Source organism: Brassica oleracea, chromosome C9 (genome assembly GCF_000695525.1).
Source record: "Brassica oleracea var. oleracea cultivar TO1000 chromosome C9, BOL, whole genome shotgun sequence".
Lineage (NCBI taxonomy): Eukaryota > Viridiplantae > Streptophyta > Magnoliopsida > Brassicales > Brassicaceae > Brassica > Brassica oleracea.
Genome location: NC_027756.1, coordinates 42,464,246 through 42,485,914, shown reverse-complemented (window position 1 = coordinate 42,485,914; position 21,669 = coordinate 42,464,246). Strand labels below are relative to the sequence as shown.

The window sequence follows — 21,669 nt, the reverse complement described above, 5'->3', positions numbered from 1 at the left end:
TTGTACTTTTGTTGATTCAATCTATGTTTGAAGTGGATTTTATTCATCCCTTTCTGTTGCTGTTCCCATACATTTAAATAATGCTCAACAGTCCGGAATGACTGAATCCACCAGAAGCTTTTTGGTTCCTGGCTTCACATTCCTGGTTTAATTGAGCACATAGAAGAGACAATTCTAGATACTGTCGACCGTTCTTTACATCATTAGTGGCAAAACTCGTTACAATACTTAACTAAGCTACCATACAATCAGCATATATCATAGTAGTAGGAACCATGGCATTTACTAGTTTAATTTGTGAGAAAGCTAATTAAGGTACCGACTCCAATATCTCTGCAATGGTGATGCTTTGATGAGACCTACGCAATAGAGGGAGAAGAGGCTTGAGCTTATTCACTAAACCCCTAAACAAATCTTCCCGCGTGACTTTCAGTGCCGTGACCACCACGAAATTCCCGTACACACTCCTCGCCAGCCTCAACAACTTGTCCCTTTCGCACTCCAAAAGCTCTGCCACCACCAAAACCCCTGTCTCCTCCCTCTCCAGAAGCTTTTCCACTATGTATCTTCCACCATGCGTAAATGAAAGCTCAACGTAATGGCCACGGAGGCTAAGCGCAATGTCACACGTGCAACGCAAGTTATTCAGGTTAAGCACGTGTTGGACCACAAAGTTCCCGTAAGCATCGTAGCTTAGCAAGAGAGCGTTGAAAGCGACTACACCGAGGAGGCGGTTTCTGCAGTGTGAAAAGTCATCGTCGCTTATGATTGCTCTGAGCTTGATGCTGCCGTATCGGTCACGCGCCAGGGGAATCGCGTGGTGGAGAATTTGGTCGTACATTTGCACTTTATTCCTCTGGTTGAAAACTCGCAGCGTAGGACGCTTCCTTATCGGTCATGACGTGGAAGAAGTGGCGCAAGATAGGGCCGAGGAAGAAGCTGTCGGCGTCGTCTGATTTTCCGAAGAGCGTTCGTAGGCGGATGGAGCCGATCCTGTTTCTTGCGATCTCCAAGAAGTAGTGATCGAAGTTTGAATTCAGCAAATAGGCCATCCACCAAAGCTCGCTTCCGGTGAGTTTCGAGATCACTTCTTGAAACAGAGCCACGTCTTCTTCTTCGCTGCTAGTCATTATGTTGAAGAGAGGTTGCAAACGAGTCTCCATTTCTTGTTCAGTTAAGTAGGTGGGGCGAAGTGAGTTGATTAAAGATTGCTTCCTCTCATCTGTAAGATTTGTTTCTCTTGGTGGATGACTGGCGGTGGGAGTTTCACGTGGAGGAGGAGGACGAGGAGGAGGAACCGTCGGGTTCTCTTGTTCGATGGACTTCGAAAAGGAATCGTCGCCTTCTGCCATTGTATTCGTTAATTCTAAAGTAATTGTTAAAAGATACGTACGTGGAGTGGTAATGCCTATCTATTTATAGGAAAGTAAATATATATATATATATATGCATAGCGACGTCGAGTACACGTTTTGGGTTTCTTAAATACACTTTAATGAATAGTTGTTAAGAATGTTAGTTAAGAAGCTTAATTAAGAATCACCTAATTTTTGAGCTACAATGGTAGAGTCCTCGTCCATGATGGGTTTGCATCATTCTTCACTCGAAGAAGACGAAAATCAACGGAGGAGACGCCGTGAGTACTGAGAGAAAACAAGAGATGACGCAGGTGACACAATCAGAACCGAGAGAGTCGTCGATTGTGGTGGATTTAGATCCTTCTTCTGATGGAGAAGACGAGAGTAGAGGGGAGTAGACGCCATCAGGACCGAGAGAGTCGTCGATTGCGGTGGATTTCGATCCTTTTTCTGACGGAGAAGACGAGACAATACGGAAGAGAGCAGTGAGGACCGAGAGAGTCGTCGTCCGTGGTGGGTTTCGATTCTTCTTCTCACGGAGAAGACAGAGGAAACGTCAAGTGGACCGACAGAGTTGTGGTCCGTCGTCGGTTTGGATCCTTCGCATCTGACGGAGAAAACAAGAAGACGAGAAGCGGTGAGAAAAGGAAAGAAAGAAAGAAAAAAGAGAAAAAAAGAAAAAAAAAACATGTGGTGCTAACATGTGGTTTTTTGAACTACACTTAAAATCTGTCACCAAAGTACCCCAAGAAGGATCCATAACAAGCCTTTTATTTTGTTTTGATCTAATTAAATCACCAATTTTAGTTAAGGACCCCATTAAAGACTCGCGATAATCATGGTCTTACATTTGGGGCTGAATTAGAAAATGAATATGATTTCTCTGCATTTGTTAATTCAGATTTACTACAAATTTTTTTTTGTTATATTGTAACTGTCATCAAATGTTAATTCATGATTGGATAGCTGATATTTCTCTTCTAGAGCGTATAGAAAATATGTTGTATGAAGTGAAAATAACAACTTAATAATCTCTCTGCATCTATTACTTGAGCCACATTCCGTAGATGGTATTGCTTGATTTATTATGAGCCATAAAGGAATTTTTCCACTTCATTCAGGTGAAGATAAAAGTGTTTTGATCAAAAACACTAAACATTTTCTGCACTTTTTCATGGTTGTTTTGAAATTTCAGATGAAATGTAGAAGCTGAGAAGGCAAAGCCTCGTTATGGAAACTGCTGTGAGTGCTTCAGCTTTCAATCATCTTCTTATCACATAAATTAATGAGAGAATACTAGATGCTATTGACCTCTGTTTAGCTTCTTCTCTGTGTTTTCTCAACTCTTGAACAGTGCAAGTTCTGTTTTGTGTGACAACTCTTCTTGTACGTTTTATATAAGCATTCAGTTGAATAACTGAATCAGAATTGGATAGTTAAAGAGGAACATGATTAACTGAAAACTTGTTTTGGTCGTCAAACCATAGATTTCAGTAAGCAAGTGAACTGTTTACATCACTAGTGACAAACCTCACTAACCAACCATAAAATCGACAACTTTCAAGCATGCATCGTAGTAAGTACATGAACCAAATCTAAACCCTAAAACAGATAAACATAATTAACTAGTTTGACACAGAACTAACAAACCGACTCAATGATTGCTGCTATAGTAGTGTTTCCACAAGGCCTACGCAAGAGATGGCGAAAAGGCATCAGCTTCTGCACCAAACCCCTAAACAGATCAACCCTATTCATCTCCTGCATGACTCTCAGTGCCTTGATCACCACGAAACTCCCATACTCATTCCTCGCCAGCCTCATCAAACTGCCTCCTTCGCACTCCAAAAGCTCTTCCACCACAAGAACCATCGACTCCTCCGCCTCCAGAAGCTTCTCCACGATGTAGCTTCCACACTTGTCTAACGAGAGCTCAACGCAATAGCCAACGAGACTAACCGCAATGTTATACGTGCAACGCAAGTCATTCAATGTAAGCACGTGTTGAACCACATAGTTCCCATAAGCATCGTAGCTTAGCAAGAGAGCGTTGAGCGCGACAATGTCCAAGAGCTGGTCTCTGTAGAAAGGATGGTCCAAGTCGGTTATTACCTCGTTGAGGGCGATGTAGCCGTGTTTGTCACATGCCACTCGAAGCGCGTGGGGGAGAATGTGCTCGTACATCAACTCTTTCTTCTTGTCGTCAAAAACTTGCATTCCTCGTACCGCCACGTAGGACGCGTACTTATCTGTCATGACGTGGAGGAAGCGGCGCAAGATCGCGAGGAAGAACAACTTGTCCGCGTCGCCTGATTTTCCGATGAGTTTCTGTAGGCGGTGAGAGCCGTTCTTGTTTCTTGCGATCGCCAAGAAGTAGTCGGGATCTGAGGTCAGCAAATACGCCATCTCTTGGAGCTCTCTTCTGGACAACCTTGAGATCATCTCTTTGAACGGAGCAATGTTAACTTCTTCTTTGCTGCTAGTCATGAGGTTGAACAGCGACTGCAAACGAGAGTACTCCAGGTACTGAGGAGTTAAGAATTCCTTAGGGTCGTATCTTGGTTGAGGAATGGTGAAGATGATGCCACGTGGAGGAGGAGGAACTGCCGGAGTCATCATGGGTTCTGTTGCGAAGGTGAAAGGTAGATGTTGTAAAGAACTGAGTAGCGTAGACATTGAGAAGGGATCAGCGTTTGCCATATGCGCTGCTTCTACAGAATGAGATTAATCTTGCGAGTGAAACTAATAATGAGATACGTGGAGAAGGGATTCGTATTTATATAGGACTATAAAGTACTTTTCAGAGTGTTTTTTCGTTATGAATCATATCTTGATTTAATTCTTATTTCAAATTATATTTATGTAACTCATGATCTCACATCTATACAAACATATTGCTTTCATGAAAGAATATTCTATAAGAAATACATGTATCACTTCTTTCATGCAACTTTTGAGATTGTTACTGCAAGCCAAGATCTTTTTTGAGTTGAGCTAGGGTTGCTTCTATCTCATCAATATTCACTTCTATACTGTTCTTCGTGTCCTTTGAGGAGCTTTCGTTAAAATCAAATCTCTCTCCTTTGCTTGATCCATCGTTGTCTTCATCGTTTATGTTAAGTTCTTTCTCAAGAAACTCCACAAATTCCTCTCCAATTTCCTGAGAGAATGAAAAGGAAACATGAGAATCACCAATAGCCAATAGGAGCCAGTACCGTTCAACAGAGGGAAGATCAAAGCTTTGAGAGACTACGAGTAATCAGTAGTTTGATAGTATTGGGCTTACCGCTAGTTCCTCCCAAAGACTTTTAGGTGTTCCTTGTGAGGAGGAGGACGCACTAGCTTCCCAGTTCTTGAACTCTTCTTCAAGATCTTTAAAGAAATCCCCTATCAAATGCCACACAGAGTGAGCCTCTAAAATGAATAATTAACTAACAATCATACAATCTCCTGTGCTGTGCATAAAACTTTCTAGACGTGCAAGAAAGAAAAAAAAGATGTCACAGGTTGAGTCTACCTATTGTTATTTGAACATCCCTCACGATTTCACCTGCATGATCAAGTGTGCTGTGCATAAGATCACAATGACCTCAATCAACCTAACTCCCACCCCAAAAGATGACAACACATAATACTTCTAACCGCAGCTGATAACGCCATCAAACGGTTGGCTCGAATTTACATTAAATTTCCAAAATTTACGCACATTTACACAAAACCTATTTAGCATTACTGCTAAAAACTTTCATGAATACCTCTACTACACCTATGGCCAAACAAAACAATGCTCATGGCTAAATAAATTGCCAAATGAAGTCAAACCATAGTTTAGCAGTAAAGCTTCATTGAAAAAGTTTCCCAGACTCAAACAAAGCGGGATCCTTGAAGTAACCAGACTTCATTACAAGTACATGGTGTTATTACAGGATTTAGTTAGGGTTTTATTACCAAGTCCATACAAATCTTCCTCGACTTGAGTGTTGCCTTTTTGGTTTGTTTGACCCGAATAACCAGACGCGGGACGATCTGAGCCGTAGTTACGCCGTGACTCAGAGTTTATCAAAGTGGTGTAGGCATGTTTTATCCTCAGAAACTTCTCCTGCGCATTTGCCTGTACACCAAATAACCACGAGGTCTTTCTTCCATAAACACAGAGACCAGTATTAATGTAAATTGGAGTACAACAACAACTAACACCAACATGTATACACATGGAAAAAACCATACAAAATCACAGGTCCATAACTTTGAATGCATATGCAAGCATCCACACAGAGTTCCAATTCCATAAATTTAACAATGGAACATAAACCATAATAATAATAATAAGTACCTCTTTATTAACATCTGGGTGATACTTGAGAGCAAGTCTACGGTACGCCCTCTTTATATCTTGAGGTGTAGCTGACGGAGACACACCAAGAATCTCGTAAGGAGAGACTCGAGCTTTCGGTACTATGATTCGTTTCCTCCGTCTTTGACCATAACTCCGACGGTCATAAAACGAACCGCCACTAAAACCGCAACTTCTTACAGGAAAACCCAGAAAATTCAACCGATAAAGGAAGGATCTTGGAGGAAGATGAGGAGAAAGGAAGAGACTTTCTGGTGTTGGAGACAGAGTCGAAGAAGATGTTGCATACATACTTCTCTCTGGTTCACTGGATCGAGTTTCCTCCGTTTTGGACAATCGATGCCGGTTTTCGTTTAACCGTTCCTTACATTTCCGGTTATATATATCAACCGTGAAATTTAAACCGGTTCGTACCGTATAACTCTGTTCTTCTCTGTCCGATAAACTCTCTGATTTTTTTTTTTTACTTCCTTCACTGGAATGTAACATCGTAATGCTGTTTCTGATAAAGTTTGAATCTTTCATCCTCATTCATGAACAGATTCTCCATCATTCCTTGTTCTTTACGGTTATCTTCAATCGTTTCTTATGCTGAGCTCATCGAATTCAACGGCCGAGATCGACTCTTGTCCCAGGCAAGAAAGCTTCATGCTCATCTGGTAACATCCGGGATTGCTCGCTTAACGAGAATTGCAGCTAAGCTTGTGGCGTTTTACGTGGAATGTGGGGAAGTTACAGACGCTAAGAAGGTGTTCGATGAAATGCGCAAGAGAGACATTAGTGGATGGGTTGTCATGATTGGGGCTTGTGCTCGAAACGGGTATTACCAGGAGTCTTTAAATATCTTCAGAGAAATGAATGGAGAAGGTTTAAAGCTTGATGCTTACATCGTTCCTAGTGTTCTTAAAGCAAGTCGCAATCTGCTTGACCAAGAGTTCGGAAAGATGATGCATTGTGTGGTGCTCAAGTGTTCGTTTGAGTCTGATGGTTTTATAGTTAGCTCGCTTATTGATATGTATTCGAAGTTTGGGGAGGTAGAGAATGCGAGGAAGGTGTTTAGTGAATCGTCTGGACAAGATCTGGTTGTGTTCAATGCTATGATCTCTGGTTATGCTAACAATAGCCAAGCAGATGAAGCTTTGAACTTGGTGGGAGATATGAAACTAGCGGGGATACAACCTGATGTTATCACTTGGAATGCTCTGATTGCAGGATTCTCGCATATCGGAGATGAAGAAAAAGTATCTGAGATGCTTGAGATGATGTGTTTGGATGGTCACAAGCCTGACGTTGTGTCATGGACCTCTATTATATCAGGCCTTGTACATAACTTTCAGAACGCTAAGGCTTTAGATGCTTTTAAACAGATGTTAGCTCACGGGTTGTATCCAAACTCGGCTACCATCACTACCCTTTTGCCTGCTTGTACCACGCTCGCGAATGTGAAGCACGGGAAGGAGATTCATGGATACTCGGTAGTCAGCGGACTTGAAGACCACGGTTTCGTTAGAAGTGCTTTGCTCGATATGTACGGGAAATGCGGATTCATTTCAGAAGCAATGATCTTGTTTCACAAAACTACTAAGAAGACAACGGTTACTTTCAACTCGATGATCTTCTGCTACGCAAATCACGGGCTCTCGGAAAAAGCAGTTGAACTGTTTGAACAGATGGAAGCCACGGGAGAGAGGCTCGACCACTTAACGTTCACGGCCATCCTCACAGCCTGCAGCCACGGCGGGTTAACTGATCTTGGACAGAAGTTGTTCCTTTTGATGCAGAACAAGTACAGAATCGAGCCTAGGTTGGAGCATTACGCTTGTATGGTGGATCTTTTGGGGCGAGCAGGGAAGGTTGTTGAGGCCTATGAGATGATCAGCGCTATGCTAATGGAGCCGGACTTGTTTGTGTGGGGTGCTTTGTTGGGTGCGTGTAGGAATCATGGGAACATAGAGCTTGCAAGGATTGCAGCAGAGCGCTTAGCAGAACTTGAACCAGAGAACTCAGGGAATAGATTGCTTCTGTCCAGTTTGTATGCCAATGCTGGTAGTTGGGGAAGTGTTGTTAGGATGAAGAAGATGATAAAGAAGAAGAAGTTGAGTAGGGTTCCAGGCAGCAGCTGGGTAAATACTGTTTGATCCTATTGTTTCTTCTGGGTAGATATGAAGTTCTATCAGAGAGAGAGAGAGAGAGAGAGAGACTTGATTTCGATGTTTCTACCGTATAATTATTTGCTTTGTATATATGGTATGGAGTAACATAAAACTGGTGTAATTATTAACATATTTTTATAGTTGGGATGTTTTTCACCATGTTACAGTAACTTGGTGTACTTCATATGTGTCTCTTTTTTATTGGCTAAAACAAAAAAGGGGAAATTTTGACCTTCTCTTTCTTCCTCTCCGTCAATGTCTTTTTTTTTTTGTCTGAGAAATTTCTTTGTCGATGTTCAGATGTTTTGAGAAATCTCTCCAAATCATCACCCAAGATCAAACACGAGATCAACCGTTTGTTGGATAAGATGCTGAGCTTGGAGAAACAAAGGCCTGAATCGTCATCATCGGAGGAGGCCCAAGCTGTGACTCCGTAGGTCGTCTCCGGTAATGTCTTCGTCGCTTTAGTAGCCGCCAGTGCCGGTGATGCTTATTATCTTTCATTCTCCAAGAAACGCAGAGGTTTGATCCCAAAGTTCAAAACTTTTCATTCATTCTTCTCTGGGTTTCGAATTGAGTAAAGCTTGTGACTTTGTTGGGTTTTGTAGGGTGTTTGGATCCAGAGAATGGGAGGTTATCAAAGTGGTTTCACCAAAAGCAACACACCAACCCAAACACCATGAGGAACCCAAAGAGGAAAGATAAAGAGCGTGTGGAGAGAGCCCGTGTTCATTCAGCTGTGTCCATCGCAGTCTGGCAGCTGGGTTAGCGTCTGTGACATCCAGTGAAAGCTGCAGTAAATATGATGACGCTGGCTCTAGCCTCAGCCACCGAGCTACTGGCTTCACATTGCATTGAGATGGCTGAGCAAGCAGGTGCTGATCGTGAATGTGTTGCTGCCACGGTTAGGTCTTCAATTGATAAACACAAACCTCTTTTGTTTTCTCTTCATACCAAATTTCAATCTTGTGCAAGCTGTGAACATACTCATTGGTATACTCTAGGTTTTGGTTACTGTATGGATGTTTTGAATCTTTACTTTAGTATGCGTGTCTTGGTTTACTCAAGCAGCTTATCTTTTTTTTTAATCTTTGATTTCAGGAAATTAAAAGCTCAAAGAGGAAAAGAGAGAACAAGACCACACCAGCCACAGTTTCAGTAATCCCAAAGCTATTCACTTCCACCTTTAGGCTACCCAAGTTAAAGTCTCCACCTTCTGGAGCCATATAAGATTTGATTTTGTTATTGGCTGATTGTGTTATATTTAGGGGATTTAGAAATCTGCAAGTTATCTATCTCTGTATTTAGGATCATCCCTGTGATGTATATTAGCTTATATAGTTCTTGACCTTATTTAGATAGGAACCTTACCATTGCATTGCATCGCATCTAGCAGCTGTTACCTTTTTTATGTATTATTTGTGAGGTTTCAAGCATTGTAATGTAACAAAGATTTCAAGTGGATTCAATTGAAGAGTTGTGATTTTGTTAGTCTAATCTCTTGTTCTGTTTTTGACCCTAGATCAGTTGTGTTTACTCTTTCTCTTGCTCTCGTTTTTGAATATTCATTACACATGTGATTTTATATGATTCTCTTGATCTATGTACACTTTTTAAGTTTTTATACACACAGAAGATATTTAAAAGGAAAAAAAAAACAAAAGAGATATTTAGCTGCTTCTAGTCAAATAACCGTAACCACAAGTTTGATCAAAGAAGATACTCTCTTCTTCTTCAAATCAAACCCCATTCACCCAAACACAAGATATGCCTTCAAATCTCGGCAATATGATGAGCATTAGGAATCGAGTTCGTAATAGAACAATACATCAACAATCGAAAGCTGATTTGGTTGAGAATATATGGCAAAAATTTGAAATAAATCAAGATTTCAACTAATCGGCTTTTTTTCGTTTACGATTTGTATTTGTATTTTTAATATGTTTTTATGTCATTTTTATTTAAATTTTTGTGTATGCTTTTCTTTTAAATCATTCAACTTAAAAAAAAATTAAAAAAATTTAAAAAAATTAAATAGATTACCAAACGTTCTAAAGTTATCAAATCACAAAAGTAACCACTAATTTAATTTTAATAACCCATTAGAGGCTCTAATGGATGGAGGTGTTCTTAGGTTCGGTAAATAAAACTCATCACATGCCATGTGATTCATTTGGTGAAAAAAAACGACTCGGATATTACTATAAATAGAGACATACGTAATCGAATACGTAATCTCCAACTACAAAAAGAAACGACAAAACCAAACTCATCTTATTAAAGCAGAATCTCTACTAAGATTCTGCCCTTACTTTTCAAGTTATCTACAATATACTACCACTACCTTTTCTATATTCTTTTAATAAAAACGTGAACATTTATTACCACCATTCAAAATCAAAAGTCATCTAATTAATTAATAAACGACTAATGCATTGCAACCAAATTTTATCATAATCTCAAAGCCCATCAAAACAAGGTATTGTAATTATTACTGTCTATGACCCACCCATTAATTCTAACTATACAAACTCTATATCCTAAAGAAAAATACTATTTGTGCAAGCTTCCTTAAAACTAATGGTTTGACTAAGGGTTCATTAATGCTTTTATACCAGTAGGTTCAAGTTTCAATTTTCGAAGAAAGCGATTTATTAAACAATTATAGAGACTACGAAAAAAAGGCTTAGAGGGGATCTTCAACATGGTGCAAGTAAACTCGGTCAGGCGTGATCTTCGTATCACGGCTCAGGTGATGCAGTTAGGCGTAGATCCTTATAAGACAGGTAGTATTGTCGGTTATCGGATCGTCTATGTAATTTTTTTCATAATTGTAATATCATAATAAATCAGCGTTAAAAAAAATACTAAATACAAGTCTTAATCTCTAACATATAACGAAAACTTAACAGAAACTAACATTGGACACTACAAAAAAAAATTCAAAAATTATATAACGAAAGCAATTATATCATCTAGATTTCATTCAATTAAATTTACTTTTTATCCAAATTTTCAAACTATCAATCATAGATAAATGTATATATTGTTTCATAACTGTTACGGAAATAAATTTCCTAAAATATTGGCAACACTCAAATCTATACTTCAATATATTAAAAAAAAAATATAACTTGGGGTAGACAATATGTATTAACAAACTACATATACTAAATTGGGCATAAGTATATGCATTTAATGGAAACATATTTCAAACAATATATTATATTTTATATTACGGTAACTTAATACCAAAAGTAGTTAGGATCCGCTTCAATAGATTTTATATGATTTGAGAAAAACCATTAATATATGAACTTCTCAACTAGGCGATTTATTCCTAAACCAAAAGATTTTATTCCTAAGAATATATCGTCCATATTAATTCATTTCTAAAAATTGACTTATTATAAATTATCAACAATTTTTTTATAAAACTAAAAAGTTGTGTTTACACCAACTTTTAAATTGTATTTTTTTAAAAATTCCAAAAATATTTACGGAAAAATGTACTAGGAACCTATAAAAGTCCCAAAAGTTTATCAAATTAATCAGCATAAAAATAATAATGATGAAAGCGGAAAATTACAAATTTATTATTAATAAATTTTTGAAAAATATTACTTTTTACAAATAAAATTTTAAAAGAAAAACAATTTCGCGTTTTGATAGCGCGGATTAAAATCTAGTTACCCTTTTATAACCAAACCTAAAATTATGAAAAAGACAAAACTAGCTACTCCAACTACGAAAAGAAGACAAAAACTAAACCTAAAGTTATGGAACTTACACAACTCATATACTGTTGTATTTTACATAACCAAAGTAAACGACAGATGACTTTGTCAACTGTGATAAGCTTCAAGATATAGCTAAACAAGTCGGGATAGCGCCAACAAGACTGAGCGATGTGTCATGAAGTCTTTTTTTTTTTCTCTTCACTGGTATTTTATTAAGAGAACCAAGCCCAATATACATGACCCAAACATAAGAAAAACATAGGAGCAATAGCCCAAACTATACAAAACCAACTTTCGGCCCAAAAGTCCAAAGAAGAAAACCGTTGGAGAAAATACCGCGTCCACACCACACGTGTACGGTTGCGTCAGCAAACCATAAGACACGGGTCCAAGCGAGAAGCCGACATCTTCCTCCGGAGTCAGAGAAGAGGCACGACCAAGCTCCGCCATCGACGAAGTCAAACCCGATAATAAATCGATAAAAAGATCGATCCACCAAAGCTCATGTCGAAAGATCTTGACCGACGAATCTACGCTTCAAAAAGAGATAACAATCGTCTACAATCGATCCAGAGCTCCAACTTCCTTAAGCGAGCGAACCACCATCTTTATTGATTCAAATAAGCTTGAAGACTAGTCGACCCTAACCAAGGAGAAGAAAAAGAACATGGAACCTCAGACCAAAAGTCGATTGGGCAGATGAAGAGAAGAAGCGTAGATTGGAACACTAACTCGGGAACTCCCGGGGAGAAGCCGACGAAGACGGTGTTACCGGAGCTACCGCTTCCCGGAGACAAAGCCGGCGTAGGATGCTATAGAAGCCACCACTACCCGGAGACCTAAGCCCGACGATCGGAAAGCTAAGCCGGAGAAAACCGGCGATCTAAAGAAAGTCGTTTTCTCTCTTCCCTGTGAAAGATGGAAGAGAGGAAACATAGATGAAAGAGAAACGCGACTTTTTTCAGTGATTGAACCATTTTGTCATCAAGTCTTTCAATCACGCCGAAAACTTTCTCAATGACGGAAAACCATTTCATCATAAACATTTTATGTTGATATTATCCACCAAAGAGAAGATAGACTTTATCAGAAAGAAGACAAGCGTATAAAGCCTTTAATATTTTCGCCAATTCCATAATAAGTCAGAATCTTTACTACTAATAGTCCAGCCACCAGCCACGTGCTTGTGCTTCTGCTGGTCCTTGCACACAATTAAGAAAAGTTTTTAAAGCTTCCCCTAACCATCAGATCTGAATTTTCCAACTAAGAAAATAAATTTAAAAATCTTGAGACCAGGAACAGTAAATGTATATCTCACGTGTCTTAAGTCTCCTAACTATATATCAGATTCAGATCCTAGATCTCTCTATGTAATAGTATCCTCATATCTGTCTCCCATTCCTACACAATATGGATGAAAAGCTAGTCAAGAAGAGAAGGATAGTGTTGGTTCCAGTACCAGCACAAGGACATGTCACTCCTATTATGCAACTTGGGAAAGCTCTTCACTCTAAAGGCTTCTCCATCACCGTTATTCAGACACAGTATAATCGAGTTAGCTCTTCCAAAGACTTCTCTGACTTTAACTTTCTCACCATCCCTGGTAGCTTAACAGATTCTGATCTCAAAAACCTCGGACCAGTCCAGTTTTTGATGAAGCTCAATCAAGCCTGCGAGGCAAGCTTCAAGCAATGTTTAGGTCAGATATTGAAGGAACAAGGTGACGATGATGAGATTGCTTGTGTCATCTACGATGAGTACATGTCTCTCTCAAAAGCTGCTGCTAAGGAGTTTCAACTTCCTAGTGTTGTCTTCAGTACTACAAGTGCTACTGCCTTTCTCTGCCGCTCTGTTATTGCCAAAGTCAACGCAGATAAGTTCTTGATCGACATGAAAGGTACTCCAGGTTCTTAACTCGATTTCAAAATTTATTTAGACTAATTAAACCGGTTCGGTTTTCCTACTATGCAGATCTTGAACTGCAAGACAAGCTGTTTCCAGGGTTGCATCCTTTAAGGTACAAGGACCTACCAACTTCTGCTTTTGGACCATTAGAGAGTATTCCACGTGTTTACAGTGAAACTGTTAACACTGGAACAGCTTCAGCTGTTATCATTAATACAGCAAACTGTCTAGAGAGCTCTTCTTTGGCACGGTTGCAACGAGAACTACAAGTTCCAGTTTATCCTATAGGCCCTCTTCACATTGCAGCTTCTGCACCTTCTAGTTTGCTTGAAGAGGACAGGAGCTGCATCGAGTGGTTGAACATGCAGAAACCAAGATCAGTTATATACATAAGCTTAGGGAGCTTAGCTCTAATGGAATCCAAAGACACGTTGGAGATGGCTTGGGGGTTGAGTAATAGCAACCAATCTTTCTTGTGGGTGATCCGACCCGGTTCTATTCCTGCCTCGGAGTGGACAGAGTCCTTACCAGAGGAGTTCACCAAGCTGGTCTCAGAGAGAGGTTACATTGTTAAATGGGCCCCGCAGATGGAAGTTCTCAAACATCCTGCAGTAGGAGGGTTTTGGAGCCACTGTGGATGGAACTCGACGTTGGAGAGCATTGGGGAAGGTGTTCCAATGATATGTAGGCCTTTTACTGGAGATCAGAAAGTCAATGCTAGGTACTTGGAGAATGTTTGGAGAATTGGGGTTCAATTGGAGGGAGAGCTTGAGAAAGAAGATGTGGAGAGAGCGGTGAAGAGGTTGCTTGTGGATGAAGAAGGAGCATATATGAGGAAGAGAGCTATTGAACTGAAAGAGAAGCTTGAATCCTCTGTTAGAAGTGGAGGTTCCTCATGCAGCTCATTAGACGACTTCATCAATTCCTTTAAAGATGAATAGTTCCATTTAGCAGCAAAGTCAAAAGTGTATTAGAATATACTACTTATTTGGCATTATGTAGCAAAATAGCATAGAAAATGGGCATGTAATTTCTATTTGAAGTGTAATGTTTTGGCAGTTTTCACTAAATAAAAGACTTTCCTTATTTGGAGACAAGCTTTTTGTCCGGGTTACTCTAAATGAAAGGCTTGAGATTCTCAACTACAGTTGCTGAGACCAACTAGTTCCATCACTTGAACCCTTTAAGTAACTTCAATTATTGTCACTTTGTCACCACGGCAAACAGCTCAACAGTGTCTAATAGGGCCAGTTTAGTTTCTGAGTAAGGCTGTAAAGACTTTGTAGGGGAAATTAATAGGTCTGTCAGAGTCAGTTGCTGCATGTGTTCATGTTCTCTGCTAAATCTGCTCTTGAATTGCTGATGGTGGGGACTGGGGAGTATGAAGAGGAGTCCTCTCAGTTTGAAAGGCCTCTGACACAAATGAGGATCTCCATACAACTGGCTCACATTAATGATACTACTAAGCCTTCGGTCAAAAATAATAATAATGATTACTTAAACCTAACAATCTTTAAAGTACTTGTTATAAGAAATGCTTTTATCTTTTTCATAAAAATAGTCACTTTGACATTTTCCTACAATTAAGATACTAATTTAAATACATTGTTATTTTTAATAATTATATCTCTTTAACTAATAGTGTTTGAAAAATAAATTTATTCAAAAAATACTGCATTTTAAAACTAATATTAAGACTAAATTATGTATAAATTGAATTAAATTTTTAAAATGATATTTTTGTGTAACCAAAAAGTGTTAAAATGACATTCTTTGTGAAAGATAGAGAGTATCTAGTTTGTTACAAACAAAAAAAAAAAGAGAATATCTAGTTAATATTTTTCTTTTAATGTTGTAGAGTATTTTCTATATTTCTAGGTTTATGATCAAGCTATATCATTGGTTCTTGGTTGTTGAAAGAAGGAATCTATGTCGAATAAATACAAGAGACTTCCAATTTTTAGGAAGGGACCCCTCCCACGTGTATACAATGGAGATAATATGTTAGCCTATGATGTGAAAAAAAAACATTGTGGAATTTAAATGAGACAGAGACACCAATGGCTAAAAGCCTAAAACTATAACTCTTTAAATCTTAAATAATAATTAAAAAAACACGGAACCCTTCTTGGCCATAGAAAGGGAAAAAAAATAACATAATGCATTGGCCTTATTGTTGGAATGTCACTTTCTTCCACTGGTTGGGAGTTTATTGGTGTGTGACCCTCTTAACACAATCAAAGGGATATTTCTAATGAATGAGAAAATTCCCACCAGAATGACTATTTAACTCTAATAAATCTGCCACCTTTACAAGATTCGATAGATTTTATTTATTCAGACAAATATAGATGGTTAACTAATAGATTAAAGCATGGCAATCCTATCTGATACTGTTTTCATTATCCAAAGAAAGAAACAATTAATAAGTCGAACAAACATGAGACGCTGTCCTACAAATGATAAGCAAATAAGTTTTAGGGAAAATTGTTTTTCAGAGCAAAAAAATGTTAACTATGTCCTTTTATACTAATAACTATTACTTTATGTCCCATTAGACTAATTTTTTTCAAAATGGCAATAATACCCTTAAAATTGTAATTTTTAAAATAAAATATATAATGAGTTCGATCATGCGGGACCGATCGATCCGAATTTAGAAGGTCCAACGAATCGATCGATCATTATGCAAAACAAAAACGCGGAGTATATACTGATAGACTTGGTATATTTCACTCGATCGGCGAAGCTCGATTTATATAGATCGACCGATCTCTCAATACAGATCGATCGATCCCGTGCCCAGGGAAGTATCCCAAATCGATTTTTTGGTTTTCTTCGATTATATTCGGATTGATTCCCACTTGATTTAAACCGACCAAGCATGATTTCAACTCTTTAAAGTCGATTTCTTTGGGATGAAACCCATAATTTCCCATTCACAAACAAAGGGGGAGAAAATCAAAGTCTCACCCAAGTTCATAAACCCTAACTCACTCAATTTCACTCTGATTTGGACGATTCTTCGGCCTAACCCATATGATTTCGTGAGCTTTTTACGAATCTATCACTCTTTAGTTCGTTCTGCAAAGGTATGAAACTCTATCTCCACTTCTTTCTAGAGTTTGAAAATAGAAAGGTAAAAGGTTAATTTTTTGAGTTTGTTAGGATGTTTAGGCTTCAATCATGTGTTAAGGTGATGATTAGAGACGATTTTGTACACAACCCATGGCTTAAATCATATTTTTTGGATAGATTTAGGAATTTTAGGTTTTGTTCTTAAAAAAAAATCAAAACACCCGAAAATTGGAATTGATACAGTGAGAATGCTAATTCTTTTAGGTTTTGTTGACACTGGTTATTGATAGAGTATTAAGAGACATTATTTAACTGAGCTGTGATATTTGTTATTAATAACTATTGTGTTGTATTGTATTCAATTTTTAGGTATGGAGTTGGAGTTGCCTAGTCGTTTATACGGTGAGGGGTTGGAACCTCAGGTTAAGAAGATTAATAACAGCTGCCAACTAAAACTTCCCGAGTTGCTGAAGGAAAAAATGGAGCCAGAATTCGATGAAGTTATGAAAGATCCCATTTTCGCATATTATGGTTATCCAGAAGAATGATCTGAAGTTTTCGGCGAGGTTGGTACACTCTTTTTTGTGTAAGGAGTTGATGACAAGCAAGAGACATGAGAAGTGGTTCACTTTCACTAGGAGGCCTCTGCATTTTTGATTGCAAGAGTATCATGCTGTCACTGGTCTGAAAGTGAAGCGAGAGAAGAAAAGTGGGTTAGTGACATGGAAAGATGATGATGGTTTTCGGAGCAAACAGATAAAGACAAATGGAAAAATAAACTTGCAGATCATAAAAAAGAAGCATTTGGAACCTGGACTTGGGTTGATAGGGTGAGACTGATATATCTTTGCGTTATTATAGGTGTGGTGATGGGGAAGGATGAGAAAGTGAATATCCCGCATATGTAGATGAAGTTGGCGATGGATTTGGAGAAGCTTCGGAATTACCCATGGGGTCTGTACTCGTTTGATTTTCTTCTGAAGCAGATTGATAAAACAAAGCATAAATTGGAGCAGAAGGAGGGGTATATGATGGAAGGATTCTTGTTTGGTTTCCAGATTTGGATAATGGAAGTTGTTCCTGCTTTAGGAGAGATTTGTGGCACAAAAGTCAGCAAAAATTTTACAGGTCCTCTGTGTGGTAATTGGAGAGGATGTGCAAAATGTTCTTATGAAGATATCATTGGCGTTGAGAACTTATTCCCAAAAAAGGTATGCATATATTTTTCTAATAAAAATGTTTATTGTCTTGTTCACTTTACTAATGATTTGATTGTTTTTAGGGGATTTTGCATTCATTCATGGAATCCCACATAGATGGAGTGATCCTTTTGGCAACTGATTTTGTAGAGAAGGATGAGAAGAAAGATGAAAGAGTAGATCGCATTTTGGATATGATCAATAGAAAACATGAGTGGAACAATCATGTTTGGGGAGTAAAAAGAAGCTACGAGCTCCGAATTTGAGGAAGCTGGCGAAGAAAAAAGAAGAGAATCAAGCAGCTGATACTGAGAGGGGTGAGAATAGTCATGTTGCAGAGAATGTTGATGGCACAGCTGATGTTTCGGGAAGAAACAATAGAAAGCATGCGGACCGAGGAGCGGAGTCAAGGAAGAAGAATGTCCTGTGCCAGCTAGCTGCTTCATCAAAAGGGAATATTGACACATATATGAAAAACTTGGGGGGTCTGGTACAAGCTTCTTTTACTACTTTTGGGGAGAAATTCTGTCAGCAGTTCTCGGACAGGTTGGGTAAGATTGAGACTGAGGTTACACAACTCTGGACAGCTTCAGAGAAAACTGAGCAGTTTGAGACTAGGAATATCCAGGTGTTTGATTGCGGGGGTAGAAAAAAAATCAAGGAAGTGGAAGCTTTCGCGCAGCTTATTCCTCGGATTGTCAAGGCCGTTCAGTCATTGACAGTGCAGAAGCATCTCACCATCACTCCGTACAATGTTTCCTATGTACCTATGAGTGGTCTTAACTGACTTAATTGTCATTGTGGTGTGTACACTATAAAACACATCGAATGCCACGTGCTTGGGTTGGAGATATTTTTGGTGAGTGATGATAACATCTGGGGAGCTCGGATAAAGATTGTGTGGGGTCTATGGGAAGCAGCTAATGATCCAGAATTGATTGAGAGAATGTCAAAGTATGAGCCTAATAACTGTAGTAAGCCTGCCGAGTATGTTGAGATTGATGATTTATGATTTATTGTTGATTATGCTTTTTTAGACTTATTTTGTAATGATTTTAGGAGTTAATGTTATAACCTAAAAAGTTTATGTTATAATGGTTTTTTTGCTATATACGAGTTTACAAAATGAAAGACAACATTATCAATTGAGAAACCATAACATTCCCTAAACTCAAAAAACAATTGCAAAACCGGTCTGCCTAGTTTTGATCGATCGATCAAAACTAACTGGTCGATCCGGAAAAGCTCGATCTAGACAGATCGATCGTTCTGAAAGTACCCGGTCGATCCAGTCGGTCGATCGTGATTATTATGCAGAAAAAACAAAAAAAACACGCAGTATATTCTGATCGACCTGTTCCAGTACGCTCGTTCGGCAAAGCTCGATCGCGTGTAGATCGATCGATATGTCTTTGAGATCGATCGATCCTGCACCCAGATAAGTCTCTCAAATCGATTTCATGGTTTTCGTCGGTTAAATCTGGTTTGATACCCACTTAATTTGAACCGGACTAACACGATTTTATGAATAAAATCGTGAGAGACTTAGATTAAACCCTCACTTTTATCTCCTTCCCCAATTGTTCTTGAGAAAATGGGATGAAAACCCTATCTCTCTCGATTTAACTCCGATTTGGACGATTCTTGAGCCTAACCCACACAATTTCGTGAGCTATTTCCGAATCTACCAGTCTTTCGGTCGATCTGCAAAGGTATAAAACTCTATCTCCACTTCTATTGTTCGAAATTCAAATAGCAAAAGGTGAAATTATTTAGTTTTTTAAGTTGTTTTGGCTTAAACCGTGTGTTAGGGTGATGATTAGGGACGATTTTCCATATAGCTCATGCCTTAATTCGTAGTTTTAAGTTTGATTTAAGAAATTAAGGTTACTTCTTAAAAAAGTTTTTCGAATTTTGGAATTAATAGAGTGAGATTGCTGAGGCTTTAATGTTAGTTGTTTAGTTGCATTGGTGTTGAATCATTATCCATGCCAATTTACTCGGTTTTACCTTTGAGAACTCATTTGTTAAAGGTTGTTTGCTGAAAATGGTGAAAAAAGGAGCACCGAAAAAGACCAAGGAAGCAGCACCAGCGGCAACACAGACACGTGACACAACAACTGCTTTGACCTCAGCTCAGCCCGAAAGTGATGAGCCTCGCGAAGCAGCCCCTTGGCCTCATGACCCATTGACTCCATTCTCTAAACTCCCTACAATTCATAACCGACATATCTCAAGTAAGAAGATGCTGAAAGAACTTGCATCCTACGCAAACCGCGATTACTATGCTGGTTGGAGTGATTACCACTGTATTCTCTACAATGGTTTGCAGCGGATGAGATTGAAACCAACAAAGTTCATCTGTGATTACACTACAAAGGAGTTGGGAATTCTGCGTGATGTCAAAAAGATGTGGGAAAACATGGGACTTGGGACTCTTGGCTACGATCCTTAACCCTTATATCCAGACTTGGTTATACAGTTCCTCTCTTCAGTTGAGTTGCACTACAAATCCGAGGTAAACAAAGTTGCTAGCGAAGGTAAACTTACATTCCTATGCAGAGGACTCCTTTATGAGATGTCTATACATGAGCTGCGTACACTATTCGGATTTGAGACCCGACATGAGGCATGCTCTTTGCCCAAGTTCCCTTGTGCTTACCTGTTGTGGGGCAAGATTGCAGACAGTTATTATGTATCTCGGGAATTTAAACTTGCAATGCTCAGAAACCCGGTCTTGCGAGTGGTAGCAAAATATCTGGGTCATCTTCTACTGGAAAGTCAGAAGCAGGATCACATACTAAGGATGAAGTGCAGCTTATTCACTATGGGCTGCCATTATCTCTCAGGCCGACGTATGACGTTACAGATGAACCTCCAGCAGAGCTTTCGGTAAACATGGGAGCGTTGTTTGCTCAGATGTTGTTTGAAAGGAAGTTTAGGGGTCTTCATCCTCTTGACAAGAACCCTTTGGATGAGTCTATTGGCAGTCTACTTACTCGGATCTACAAACACCATGATATAGATCTTTCGGATACTCCTTGTGTGGATACGATTGACAGATTTGATGCCCAGTTCTTCCTAAACACCAAGATCCTCCACTCTGGTAAAATTTACCGTTTTACCATGCCTGTTGGGACAATCCTTCATTGCAAGCTTCCACAGCCCGCTATTACATCTCTGACGTCTGTGGAGAACATGGAGTTCATGCCTCTTGTTGAAGTTCTTTACACGCCTCCTCCACCAGCTTCAAAACGTCGTCGTGGTTCTTCTTCTTCGGGTCATGCGCAGACACAATGTGAGAATGACACCATTCCGGATATCTCAGTCGATCATACTTCAGACCCTTCCATGAAGTATTTGTTACCATCATATACTGGTCAGTTTGATTCTAGAGCACCACCATTAGATGGTGCACAGCAGCAGCAGTTCGCCTGGACTGCGGATACGCCGGTCAAGCTCTCGACGATGATGCAGACTGTGTGGGGTGCACTTGCAAAGATTAGATGTCCACCTACTCCTTCCTGCTGCCGCGCTCCACAGACTTCAGAGGCTGCTGGTATGACTGGAGACGACGCATGAGATGAACCATCCGATGGAGCAGCCGATGCAGAGCGAGGTTCACGCCTCCATGGAGCAGACGAGCACCAGGACAGAGTAGGAGCTGCAGTCCTGACGACCACCAATGATCAGTATCAGTTATATCTTGCCATTGTATTCCACCGTTTTTTTTTAATTTTCTGCGCATTTCGAATTCGGATCTGGGTTGTTTTCATGTTTTATATACCCAGTTTGGATTATAACTTTTATTAATTATATAACCTATAGTGAGTTACCATTCTATTAAGTATAGTCATGAAGGAGAAGATAAATGCAGGTTTT

The 21,669-nt window shown here is 39.2% G+C and overlaps 5 protein-coding genes and 1 pseudogene across 7 annotated transcripts; 3 read left to right on the top strand and 3 right to left on the bottom strand.

Moving 5' to 3' along the window:
• Positions 1–39: 39 nt before the first annotated feature.
• LOC106317556 lies at positions 40–1,352 on the bottom strand (annotated as a pseudogene).
• Positions 1,353–2,915: 1,563 nt separating this feature from the next.
• Positions 2,916–4,274, bottom strand: LOC106318876 (pumilio homolog 18-like). The gene has a single exon (XM_013757029.1). The coding sequence runs from the start codon at positions 4,056–4,058 to the stop codon at positions 3,000–3,002; it is 1,059 nt and encodes a 352-aa protein (XP_013612483.1). The 5' UTR covers positions 4,059–4,274; the 3' UTR covers positions 2,916–2,999.
• On the bottom strand, positions 4,196–6,058 carry LOC106318877 (chaperone protein DnaJ-like). 2 transcript variants are annotated; one of them, XM_013757030.1, is made up of 5 exons: positions 5,692–6,058; positions 5,307–5,469; positions 4,876–4,908; positions 4,645–4,745; positions 4,196–4,518 (listed from the first exon to the last, which is right to left on the bottom strand). In XM_013757030.1, the coding sequence occupies exons 1-5, from the start codon at positions 6,001–6,003 to the stop codon at positions 4,321–4,323; spliced, it is 807 nt and encodes a 268-aa protein (XP_013612484.1). In that variant the 5' UTR covers positions 6,004–6,058; the 3' UTR covers positions 4,196–4,320. The 2 variants fall into 2 exon arrangements, with proteins under 2 accessions (XP_013612484.1, XP_013612485.1); XM_013757031.1 differs by lacking the exon at positions 4,876–4,908 and having other exon boundaries at positions 4,197–4,518.
• A 74-nt stretch (positions 6,059–6,132) lies between these two features.
• On the top strand, positions 6,133–8,555 carry LOC106318875 (pentatricopeptide repeat-containing protein At5g59600). Of its 2 annotated transcripts, XR_001265379.1 has the most exons (3): positions 6,133–7,835; positions 8,166–8,387; positions 8,474–8,555. XR_001265379.1 is itself a non-coding variant. In XM_013757028.1 (1 exon), exon 1 carries the CDS (start codon positions 6,246–6,248, stop codon positions 7,848–7,850), a length of 1,605 nt encoding a protein of 534 aa, XP_013612482.1. In that variant the 5' UTR covers positions 6,134–6,245; the 3' UTR covers positions 7,851–8,049. The 2 variants fall into 2 exon arrangements, 1 of the variants encoding a protein (XP_013612482.1); XM_013757028.1 differs by lacking the exons at positions 8,166–8,387; positions 8,474–8,555 and having other exon boundaries at positions 6,134–8,049.
• Positions 8,556–12,967: 4,412 nt separating this feature from the next.
• On the top strand, positions 12,968–14,560 carry LOC106316160 (UDP-glycosyltransferase 76E2-like). The gene is made up of 2 exons (XM_013754032.1): positions 12,968–13,502; positions 13,577–14,560. The coding sequence occupies exons 1-2, from the start codon at positions 13,016–13,018 to the stop codon at positions 14,449–14,451; spliced, it is 1,362 nt and encodes a 453-aa protein (XP_013609486.1). The 5' UTR covers positions 12,968–13,015; the 3' UTR covers positions 14,452–14,560.
• A 2,948-nt stretch (positions 14,561–17,508) lies between these two features.
• On the top strand, positions 17,509–18,574 carry LOC106315071. The gene is made up of 3 exons (XM_013752844.1): positions 17,509–17,799; positions 17,871–17,963; positions 18,032–18,574. The coding sequence occupies exons 1-3, from the start codon at positions 17,509–17,511 to the stop codon at positions 18,572–18,574; spliced, it is 927 nt and encodes a 308-aa protein (XP_013608298.1).
• Positions 18,575–21,669: the final 3,095 nt, after the last annotated feature.